We start from the raw sequence: 12,417 nt of genomic DNA on the forward strand, positions 1-12,417 counted from the left end.
GCAGTGTCTGTTGGCACTCAGGTTTAACTAAAGGAAGTGCTTAAGTGAAGTGCTTTTTACCTTACAGTCTTGCCAGTATCTTCTCTGATAGAATAGATTTAATTTTCAGTGTTTTACCCAGAGTAAATAAATTAAAAAAAAAAATAAAATTACATCCCACCATCAGTTCTTATAAGAAGCAAACCTTATTAAAGTATTTCTAGAAATCAGATATTGGCCTATCACAACATTTGGACTAATCTCAAGACTCATCTCCTGTAAATTAAAGAATTTTTAACTTATTTACTCTTCATTTATTATGCACTCTTGTAAAAAATGTTTCTGCATTTTGGAATGTTTCTGCATCTTGGAAAGAAATATAGCACATAATGAGGTGCTGTCAGTGCATCTTAGATTTTCATCTGAGTTCAGCAAGTCAGCATAAAAGTTTAGGACACTTTATTATAATTGCCCAGGGAATGGAAAGTAATGGTAAGATGGTGACAATTTGGCCATCATATCCCACAATGCTGAGCAACTGCCAAATACACTCTTGATTGCTTACCCTGTCTAAATAAGGATTATACCAACAGGAATAAGTACACAGAATGGGGCCAGAAGGACAAAGCATCAGAAGTTAAATTGTTTGGGGATTAGTCTGACCATAAAAAAATATTGTAGATGAAAAATGGTGCTCATTCAAAAGGTAAAAACAGTGTGTGTAACATTTGGTTTTTAATGCTACTTTTTTTTTAATAAGTGAAGAGTTTATAAAAACTATAAAATCTCTCCCTGACAGAGACAGAATGTGCCTCTACTTACAGTAAATTACCAGTAGCTCCGTAATTTTAAAAGTTCATGTCACCTCAGTAATGCTATCCTTAGCACCCAGCACACCATAAACTGAAGATCTTCATAGCTGTTGGGAAGGAGTTCTCTTTTCTTTTCATTATTGCTGCCCATTAAATCTTAATTCCTGGTTTTCTTCTGCTCAGTACCAAGGTGTCAACAAACTACTTTTAAAAGATGGCTTTGCTCCAAGTCATGCACAGTGAAAAAAGAAAAAGAAGACCAGAGAGCACAAGAGGCTATGATCTTAGAATAGTTAGATATGTAGCATGAAACTTTTCCTGTCCTTTGCTATTTGCAGGCCCACGATTCTCTCCAGCCCATGGGAGAATCTATAGACAAATTTCACTCTGATGTGGACTCAATTACACTTTGCCCTTATTTTCTACAAATGTGACTATCTTGTGTGTGTTGCTGTTTTCATTTCTATGCCACGCACTTACAAGAAAAATAAATTATTTTCATAGTCTCTGAAAACTTACCCTCACTCCGTGCCAATGACAGAACTAATCTTACTTTTGCTCAGGCATAGAGTCCTTCAATGTCTCGCTCTCCATCCCCCATTTGCAAACAAAAAGCAATACAGGCTATTAAACCTACACGACATCCCAGAGAAGATGTGAAACATGCTGAGATTGGGTCACTGTACGTATATTATGATTTGGATTTTAATTGCAAAACCACAGAAGATTTCTGTCCTGAGAACATCCACCCACCAGGGACATACAGGATATGGGTGCTATGGAAATGCTCCTGTTCATTCAGTTGTTAGTGAGGGTTACCTTCAGCCACAGCAAGGATGGTAGCACATGGCGCAATCCTGTTTTTATCACTGCAATAAGCTCAGTGGCGCAAGTTTAGAAAACTGTCACGCAGTTCAGACATCACCCAAGAATGTTGGGTAACCTTAATTAAAAGCCTCATCAGCTGGACTGTGTGCGATAAGCGGCGTCCTTATCTGTGCTGCTATATGCCTCTGTGGAAATAAAGGTAATGAATGTTTTTGCTGTTATTAACCTACACTTTGCTTCAAGCTGATAGTGAAAGTAAACAAAAATGTTTCACTTTTGGTATCGTCCTTTGGCATTCCAGCTCCAACACAGCTGTAAGATAAAAAGTGGTACTTAGATGTCCAAGTGTGGGATTCACAATTCATATGGCTTCTTGTCAAAACTATGTTTTTGTCATATGTGTTGCAAACTTACTAATAGCTTTGGTAAAACTCTTTGGTAGAAAAAAGAAAAAAGAAAAAAGAAAGCAATGGGGAAAAGAGGGGTCCTGTTTTGGGCACTACTCCTGAAGAAAAATATCAGTCTGAATGGAATCGTAGCAACAGTATCAAAACTAGTCGGTATATTGGAAATATGGACAAATGGTAAAAAATGGAAAGTGATTTTTTTAGTCAAGAAAAAAAAGACTGTGGGGGAATAACTAATAATCTTCATATATATATATGAATATATATTTTATACATATGTATATGCATAAATATGTATATGTATATATAGCTGCCATAAAAATGAAAAGCATCGGATGTTACGTGTGTTCAATGCAGGCAGGATAGAAAAAACCATTTAGCAGGCAGCAACAGATATATAAATTGGATGCTAAAAGAAAATACATGACTGTTGTAAGAAGCTAGGCATGTTGTTGAACTTCCCGTGTTGCAGTGGTTTACCCAAATGATATTCCATAGAGATGTGTCAAAGGTGTTCTAGAGCAATATACAGACATATATGTATTTAGAGAAATTTTGTATGTACATATGTACTTAGAGATATTGATTCTTTTCTTAGAGAATGGGGAGGAAGGTAAGTCCTACAACACTGAAAAAAAAAAGGAATTTTCTTGGGAATTGAACACTTGTCATCTGTGATTCTCACATATCCAGATAGAATGGCCTTACATACCTGATAACAAATAAAGGGTAGAAAAGATCAATATTGGCTTAGGGGAGTGAAGAAAATGTTGAGTGTTGAACTGAAAGTTAAAAAGTTGAAGTTAAAAACTGAATCTTTTTAACAGTTTGCAGTCTGGTGAACAACTGGATTTCTGCAGTCCAGTTGTACCTGGCAGCAATGTGAGTATATGATGGCAAAGGGAAAAAGGAACCATCAAAGGGCAACGAACTGTGATTAGGAGAAAACAAAAAGCCTTGTGGAATGTGCAATATGAAAGGAGATGAGAAAGATGGGAAACTGCATATGGAGCTAACTTCATTGCAGCAGGGGAGGCAGGTGGGTGTTAACACAGGCATCCATACAAGAGCAGTATTCCTTGATCCTTAGGCATATGTCTGTCAGGGCTCTGAATGCACTAATGGGACTTAATTGTCCCGACCAGCATCAGGAGGAACCCCCACTCACCGTTCAATTCAGGGACAGCTCAGAAGAGCTGTTTCCATTCCTGTCTCTTGGATGAACCTTGGACCTACCCCCTGTCTCCTGCTGCTTGTGGCTGGACACTCTGGGCTCATCCCTCACCATGTCTGGAGCTCTGTAACCATTGCTGGGCTCTGCCCACCGTGTTTGAATCTTGTGGAGTTGTGTCCTGGTTGGGGAGGGCATAGCCCATCCTTGGGTCACCCCCTGTGCCCACTTGTCTTCCTTCATGGAGAAACTCTGCTCTTGGCGCTCCCTGAGAATATCAAACCAGCCACCACTCTGACTTTTTGACTACATGGCAGTGAGTTTTCTGAATCTTGTATGTCTTCTCCCCTATGATACAAATGCATATTTTGTACTAAAAATAAAGAGAAAACACATTTACAGTTTCCTCAATGCTTACATAAATTCACTGTATTCAAAATACAAATGCTCAGTTTATTCTGTTATGTAAGTTATCGTTGTTTAATAAAATTATACCTACAGTGGCCTCTAGGGGCACATGCAAATCACTAAGATTTCTCAAAGATTCATCAGTCAGGCCCATGTCATTCACCAATCACCTCTTTAGCAGGGAACAGCCTAGGTCAGGAGAGGATCTTGTGTCTTTCTGACACTGAGACTGACTCCTGCCAAATGTGTATTGGTCCTGTATGAAGACGTGCTTTATATAAAACCTGCTTTGCGTGCGCGGTTTCACATTTGTTTGGCTTCTGACAGAAGGAGGTAATCCCTAAATTGGCTTTGCTACGGATAATACTTTGGCATGAACTTATGACTTTCCAGTTTGCATCTGCACTAATGAAAATCAATGAATTAACTGCTACAGACACCTAGATTATTTCTCTGGTTTTCTGTATGAGACTTACCAAGTTTACTGGGGCTGAAGTGCACTTAAAAAGAATGCTGTCAGCCATGGAAAAAATCTTGCTCTCCCTCCAATGTAGAGCACTCCATTTTCTCGGAGCCAAACTGTACACCAATGGTGTGATATTACATCAGAAATGCAATGTGTTGAAACTGTGAACCAACACTGGACATGGTATTTCACAATGTCCTGAACCTCAGCTGCATCCATAAACAGTATTTATAGGAGGCCAGGCTTGCTCATACTGAAACTATGTTATATCAGGAGATGCAGGGCTAACAGTCAGCCTTGCCAAGCACTTTTCCCTTATAAAAAAATCTGAAATATTAAAATCTAGATGCTTCTGAATCATCCAACTTCAAATGAATCTCAACAAACATTCCACTTGTCACTCAGCTTGGGAACAGAGATACTGCACTGCATTTTCGGCACCAACTAGCTCCCAGCTGCACCCAGTCTTTTGCCACTCGTTTGTTGTGATACAGTGGTGCGAGAACTCATGAGTACGGCCCTAACCACATCTCCACCAAAGGAAATGAAAGCTGGATTTGAGCACATATATTTATTTGAGCACATATATTTATTTAGCACCTCATAGCCGCAGCGTGAATAAACGCTTTTTGTTACTGCTTTCATCCGTGTCACCTCTGTGGCTGAAACGACGCAGTCGGAGTGCTGAAAAACAGCGATCGGGCTAAGAAATGTAAGATTACGGAGCCTCAGGTGCTGTTTCACCCTTCAGGTCTGCTGATAACACTTTATAGCCGTTTTCGCTTCCCATTCCTTGCAGCGTGACCCCAGCCCCGCTCACACAGGGCTGCTCCTCAGGTGGGTTTGAGCGCCGGTACACCGTTCACCGTCCCACCTCACACGGTAACGACTACCATACCCCCACAGAAACAAATAAACGTTCACGCTGCGAACAAGACACCGACCTTGTAGCCCCCACCCCACCCCAGGGCAGCCTTTACCCAGGGCGCAGGCCTCGGGCAGCCGGCTGAGGCGCGGCCGCGGCGGGGCTGAGAAGCTGCGCGCGCGGCCCCGCGGCGGGAGCGCGCCTGGGAGGCTGCGGGCGGCCGCCATCTTGTCTCCACAGCCGGCTGCGCCCCCAGTGCAAGTGAAGCAGCCCCGCCAGCCCCCTCCTCCTTCTCCTCCTCCGCTCCCTCCTCCTCCTCCTCATCCCTCCCACTCCGCTCAGCCGTAGCCGCCGGTCAGAAAGGGGGGCGAGCGGGGAAACGAAGGCCGCGGGGCGGGGAAGGGAAGGGAGGGAGGGGGGGGAACCGGGGAGCCGTGTGTGGGGGGGGCGGGCGGGCTGCGGGGTGCCAGCCCCGGGGGCTCGTCCCTTTTTGGGGGGCCTGTCCCTGCCTGGGGGCTTGTGCCAGCCCGGGGGGTTGTCCCTTTTTGGGGACTTGTCCCTCCCCGGGGCCGGCAGCCCGTCCGCTCGCCCCCGGTGCCCCCTTGGCGGTGTCAGCTCGGGGGGGGGCCGGGCTGCGCTCTCGATGGGATAAGCTGTAAACATGTTCAGCTTTGAAGGGGATTTCAAAACAAGGCCCAAGGTGTCCCTCGGAGGAGCGAGTAGGAAGGTAAGAGACGCCGCCTGTCTCTCTCCGTGTTTATGTCTGTGCCTCCGTTTTTTCTCGCCCCCCTTTCGGCGTTACCGGGATTTTTTTTTTTTTTTTCTACCGCTGGGCCTTCAAAAAATGGGAGCAGCTATGACTAAGGCTTCCCAGGGAGGAGAAATCCTCCTCTCCCCATGATGCGTTGATCTATCTCGGCTCTATTTAACTGTCACCGTTCTTGCCGAAATCAGGCCCCACACAGGCTGGAACCTGGGGGGGCGAGGAAATGTCTCCGAGCCACCCCCCGCTGCGGCTGGGGGGCACCTCCAGCTCCCCTCGCCGGAGGGCTCCTGAGGTGAGCAGGGGAAGGACCCAGAGACCCCTGGAGCATCCCTGCGAGGGGAATTTCCCGGGGCCGACCCCCAGGGAGCTGGTGGGGAGCGGCCTTACCCGGCCCTACAGCAACGCGTGTTGTTGGGGGGCTTCAGATCCCCGAGGGGAGGTTGGCAGGGCACACGCAGCTCTAGTTTTCCTCCTCCAAGTCTACATTCAGGCAGGCTGGGAGCAGCGGTTAATTGCTCGCTCTAGCAGGCTGTTGAATCTCCTGGCGTTTATTGATGGAAGTGGTTCATTTAGATCTTGCTGGAGTGAAATGGTTTATTTAGGTCTTGCTGATTGGACGGGGTAGTCAGATGCTTAGCCAAGCACAGAAGAGCATGAGGAGCAAGAGAAAGGACAGAGTGTTTTCAGAAGTGGCCTGTTTTGTAAGGGACGCTTTAATGCACTGCTAAAACACTGCTTCCTCATGTTATTGAACACTATTGTGTGTAAAGCCATTTGCTGTTTTCATTCTTATTTTTGAATCTTAACAGGAGTAAAAATACATCTCAAGTTTTTGTTATTGTACACTGTAAGCAAGTTCAGTTCTCCGAAACTTTTAAGGTTTGGCAGTAAGTTTGGAAGGTAGCCAGAATACTTAAGTGTTTGATGTTAAAATCACAGTAAACTTTTCTTTTTGGCCTCTTTTACATATTTTATTAAATAGAGGGTGTAACAGGACTGCATTTGAACCACATAGCTTTTCATCTGAATCATATGCTTATACTAAGACACTTCTGTTCATAAGACTTCATACAGTGGCATTACATGGATCAAAAATATAAATATTGTGCAGTTGAAGTAGGAATTGGCAGAACACGTCCTGGTCCTTGACAATATGCTTTAGGTACTTTGCAACTTTTGGCATCAACTTGCTAATAGTGGGACTTACAGAACATGTTTCCTTCTCTAGAAATAAACAACTGACACAAATCTTCTGTTACGCTTTCTGAGTTCTTAATGAAAATTCAGCAGAATTTTCTGTTGTTATACATTTTTAATCATACGGGACAAATTTATTAACCTTATACAGTTATAAATTTAGCAGCACAAATATTGTAAGGTAAACGAAGTTGAAACTGATGTACAGGTCTTCATTCTATCCAATTCAAAGATAATATTTCACAACCAGATTTGTACTGACTGGCCCACAGATTTCAGGATTTCACATTGCTCTACTGAAGCGCTTGTGCTGTATCAATGCAAGTAAGTTAGTCGCAGTTTTGGCCATTCTGATTATGGACATGATAGAAAGCCCTTGGAATAGTTGCTAATTCTCAGAAAATCTGCAATACTTGTGATTTAAAAGTGCAATTTAGCTCAGCTTCTATATAATAAACTCGCTACCTCAGAGATTGGTGTGGCAGGTGTTTGCGTGGGTTCTGGGACTTCTCACTGTCTCCTGTCACAGGTGTCTTGTGATTGTGTTTTGTACTTATTAGGCTTCAGTTTTACTGAGGGCTGAATTGTAAAATGTTCCTTTTCATGTTTTTGTATGCATGGATTAAGAGAATTATTTTTTAAACCTCCCCCTTCACCTCTCACCTCTCAAGGTAGTATCTTTTTACAAAGCTACATGGTTGAAGCTCCACTCTTCTGTGACACTCCATTAGTTAGCTGGATGCTCAGTACTGCCTGTTTTGATTCCTTTGGTGGAATAAAACACGCCTCAGAAATACCGTTGGAATCTGTTTGCAGGCTGCTTAATGCCAGGAGTTGTTTTCTGCCTGATGTGGGGAAGTTTCCCAAATTTTGTTGCACCTGTATAGCTATGTAAGCAAAACCTTCCTGGTGTAAAAGTGGGGACTCCAATTTAAGCAGCCAGTCCGTGCACACCGTGCTAGCTGGGTCATCCTGACGTGGCTATGACCACACCATAAGCCTTCTGCAAACGTGACCAGTACAAGAGTGGTTTTGCCAGTGTGGCCACAGCCACAAACAAGAACCCTGTCGGTCATGGGTCACACATACTGCTACCCCAAATGACGTTGTTTACGTTTGTAGTGGAGACGTACCTAGATTTCCTTGGGCCTTCTGATGGTTAACTTTAGTAAGTCCTGTCGGGATAGAAACAACAGAAATACTGTTGTGTCTAAAACAGGACTTGATGTGGCATTAATTGTTGCAGTTAGAAAACTTACAATCCAAACTGACATGGTTATAAATTTATGAGGACTTAAGGCAGATTAGAGTTGATAGATGTATGAGTTTGAAAAGATCAATTTGTTTAGGTACTCAAACTCAAAAGAGAACCCCTTTGACTATGTCAAATGTGTAAAAAAACAGGCCTTTAAAAAAGGATGATGAGATGTAATATGAAATGTTTATTTTAATTACCAGTAGCTTTCCTAACCGAAGGTACTGAATCTGACGTACTTTCTCACCACTAAGTTTTATGGTATCTTTAAATGATAAGAGCAGACAGCTTCAGGTTTGTGTTTACACTGTGGGCATCTAATGTTCACTGTGGTGGTCTGAATAGTGGATGGTGTAGCACTTAAATCCAGCTGAACTTTTTGGAGAAAAAAAAAAGTCTTTGTCTAACTTACTAAGTCCTGGATTTCAGAATAAATTTTATCAAAATGACTGTTCCGTGGACTATTCCTTTCAAAATATTGTAGCATTTCAATACTACATTTTAAATAAGTATTAAAGATAGACGGTAATGTCAGCATTTGGACTGCTCCCTCTCTGTACTTTCACAAATCTGCTGATTCATTTGGATTATTTGCATTAGTTGTGTGTGTGATGGTATAGGTACCATTTCTGTGTTTTATTTATTTACAAAGTGGTTAAGCTGTTGTTGAAGTTACTATTTTTAACTTTGGGGAGTGACTATTGTCACCTTCAAAACACGATTCCTTGCTTTATGAGACTTTTTGAAAGTTATTTTCAGATTAAGTTTTAATTACAACTGGTAAAACTTTTTTTAAGGTAAGGTAGCCTCCAAAACACTTGCCTCATATTGGGGTTCCATATGCAAACATCTTGATTATTGGTGGACGTTTTGTACAGAACATTTATTGTTGGCCAAGGGGCTGTGGTCGCAGAATTCCTGCGGTGTGTCGGGCAAGAAAATAGTGGAATTGAGGAGCTGGTTTGGGTGTAGTTCAGACTGAGCTAGCCCAATTCTCTCACTGTAGAGCGGACTGAAACTGATGGTCCTGCACCTGGGTGGTAGTTCCCAGCTCATCATTTGTTGCCTGTATTGCAAGCAGTGACTGATGTTAGCTCACTGATCTAATACAAAGCTAGGCTTTTTTGGGGTGGTATAGGGTGAGCTTTGTGTTGGAGCAGAGAGCTGATGTGATTCAGCCTTCAGGCTGAGGCAGGGGAGGGGTGAGCGTGGTGCAGCCCTGGCATCGTGTCACCGTCCCATCCCTTCTGGTGGCAGCTTGCAGGTCTTACTCATTCTGTCATGAAGGTGGGCTCCTGGTGACATAGTGCAAAATATCATTAGCCCTTCAGCCTGATTTGGTCAGGTCAGACCTATTCCTTCGTTAATTTTGCCGACGAAGAAAAATACGAGGCACCAGTCCTTTAGTGCATAATGTGTAGCGGGTATCTCCATGGCTGTGCTGGGGTGTACAAGGGCCTCTGTAGTGCTGCAGCATTCATTTAGGTTATTAAATGAATTAATGACTTCTTGTAAGCCTTTAACAGGAAAAATGGCTAAAATAATATTTAGTCAAATTTACTGTGCCATCTGAAATCTGTAAAAACATGCTTTTATAAATCCCAAGGCAGTTTAAAATCAAGTATTTTTTAATTACAGTGCAAAATGAGATGGCTTTAGAAATTCCTGAAGAGGAAGACTTTTTAACACAGATGAGTTAACACTGATTAAAGAGAAAGTGAAACCAGTATCAGTGAGTGTCTCCTTGTTTCTTTTGTTTTATCTTGTGGGAACACGTGGAAAATTACTGATGAGCAAGTAATGATGACTCTGTAGATTAAGTCCCCTTAATTTACTTTAATATGGATGTCTTCAGTAATGAAAGAACTTCAATTTACAGAGTGTGTTTGTATTTGATTTCAGTAGTTACTGATGCACTTTCTTTAATTAATAGCATAACATTAAGCATTACATTCCTGAATGTTCCTTCCCCCACTTTCAGCTGAAGTGTCCGTAGGAAACTATATAATGTATGCATTCTAGATCCTTTTTTTTCCTCTCAGTAATACTTAGCATCCTCATTTGAGAGGAAGCTACACATGATAGAGTTGTAGCTAGTTGACAGCAGTGATTACTCTTTTTTTTTCAGTTACGCAGTGTTACCTCAAAAGCAGAAATTTGTTTTGAATTTACAGGCCTCTTTTTTTTCTGCTTGTTTCTGAGAAGATTTAAAAGTCACTCAAAACTGCAGTGTCATATACAGTACACATCTTAACAACCATCCTACAGACAAAGTGGGTGTAAATTTAAAAAGCAACCTATTTGCGTTTCGTTTGGTCTCTCGAGCCTCCACTCAATCCTGGTTCCACTGTGTGTGGCTTTGTGGCTGCTGTGATGGAGGTAGTTCCAGGTGCTCTCTGAGTCCTAAGGTAAAATTTGAGCCAAAACACAGAGATGTTTTCTTGTAAGCACTCTCTCATTGATTTCAGTGAGCCCAGGCTTTCCCTGGACAAATGCCACTTCAGGGGCATATTTTAAGCATTTTAAAGTATCTCCTTCTGGAAGAGGGCTTTCTGTACCATCTTCCTTAATCACGATTTAAATATTCAGAGATGTAAAGAGTCACAAACTGTTTTAAAGCAAATTTTTTCAAGCTCCTGGTCATGTTTTACTCAGGCCAGTAGTTTGCTAGTATTTTTGATAGAATTCAAATTGTCGAGGGTCAGTTCAAGACACCGCGTGTCTTTAAAATGCTAGCTTCTTTTAATGCTCAGAAAAGCCAATTGATGTGGAGTTTATCTTGTCTAAAATAGTACTGGGAATTAGAAAAGCTGCTGAGAACCACTTTGGAGAGGGATGTCTGCCCAGTGTCCACATTTATTCTCTATAAATAGATGCTACAAAATCTTCCTTTTATTAGCTGGACTTATCAATTTACCAAGCACTTGTGTTGAAAGGAATTTTCTTCTCTAAATTGCTTAGGTCACCTTATTTACTTCGGGAGTAACTGTTGATGGTTATGTGGTTCAAACTAAATTTGACTGAGAAGTCATGACCCTTATTTTAAGGAAAGAAAGGAAGAAAGTGCCTGTGTTTTGTAGATGAAAAGATGAAATGCTTTTTTTCCCCCATGAAAATTTCTTAAAAGTCTTGCCTTGTATGGTCTATTTTAATGGTAAATAGCATAGCATTTTTAACTATATAAATAACTACCTACATTTTACAAAGAAATCTCAACTGTGTATTAACAGTATTTCAATTGTTAACATTTTTCTTTCTGCTTTCAATGTGTTGTTTTTGTTTTTAAATAATGGGCTCAATGATTAAACAGAACCTGAAAATAATTACTCAGTTTCACGTTTGCACTTCACAATTTTTTAAATTTACTAGTGTGAATTTAAGATGCTTTGATTAACATCGCTGTCCAGGAGTGTTCAATTCCAGTTTTTAAGACTCGAGAAATCCTAGGAATGTTTGGGGGAGGGAGGGGAAGTTTCCTTTTTTTTTTTCCTGACATGATTTTTGAGCTAAGAGTGCTGAAAGTTTAGAGACACTTGCAATGCGAGATGTGAAAATGTAGGCCAAAATACCTTTTTCTAGGTATTTAAACACTGGGAGTTGTGTAAGCATGCTTTTGCAGGAAAACAGTATATTTCAAAAAAAAAAAAAATAAAGGGCAAGAAAGCAGTCCTAATTTCTGAATTTATTTTTCTTATGTATTTATTTTGAGTTGAAGTATTGATATCTACGTTGTTAGTGTTGGATGCTGCTCTTCTCCTCAACTCATCATCAACAGCAGTGGTACAGCTTTGAACTTTGCACTACATACCAGCTTTATCCTGATATATAATTTAACATTTTAAGTATTCCTTTATATTTCTCTGACAGTCACAAACTTTCCTTTCTGTTTGCTGTCCTCCATCTGCTTCCTTCTTTTCACCTCTTTCCCTTTCTCTTGTACTCGTTGAGTCATCATCCATAATGTCACGGTGCGTTTTGCTGTTTCTTTGCTTTCTTGTTTGTGTCGTGCCTCACATACCTGCTGTAGAAAACTGCTCAAAGTGCAGGTTGTGTCCTTGGGCCTGAGGTTGGTTGCCTTTACTGCAGAAAGACCAGAGGAGGAAGGAGCAGACAGAAAAGGGTCTGTTAATACAGAAAATGTTGCGTGAGACAAGCAGACAGCGTGTTCTGCACTTTGGAGGCCAAGCTTCTGGAGGAAGGAAGACCAAATAGTAGGTGGTGTCAGGAGTTACGGGTGAACGGCTTTCCCCTCCTTTTGAGCTA

General features: G+C 41.7%; 1 protein-coding gene across 2 annotated transcripts in view; it reads left to right on the top strand.

The window, feature by feature from the left end:
- The first annotated feature begins 5,145 nt into the window (after positions 1–5,145).
- Positions 5,146–12,417, top strand: part of UBE3C (ubiquitin protein ligase E3C) — an 80,904-nt gene continuing 73,632 nt past the window's right edge. Inside the window, exon 1 of one of the 2 annotated variants that reach the window (XM_013185753.3) lies at positions 5,146–5,663. In XM_013185753.3, the coding sequence (XP_013041207.2) occupies positions 5,598–5,663 (66 nt within the window). In that variant the 5' untranslated portion in view covers positions 5,146–5,597. Of the gene's footprint in view, positions 5,664–5,910; positions 5,995–12,417 lie in introns of those variants that run through there. The other variant, XM_048062325.2, reaches the window with a different exon arrangement.

The sequence above is a fragment of the Anser cygnoides genome, chromosome 2 (assembly GCF_040182565.1).
Source record: "Anser cygnoides isolate HZ-2024a breed goose chromosome 2, Taihu_goose_T2T_genome, whole genome shotgun sequence".
NCBI classification, from domain to species: domain Eukaryota; kingdom Metazoa; phylum Chordata; class Aves; order Anseriformes; family Anatidae; genus Anser; species Anser cygnoides.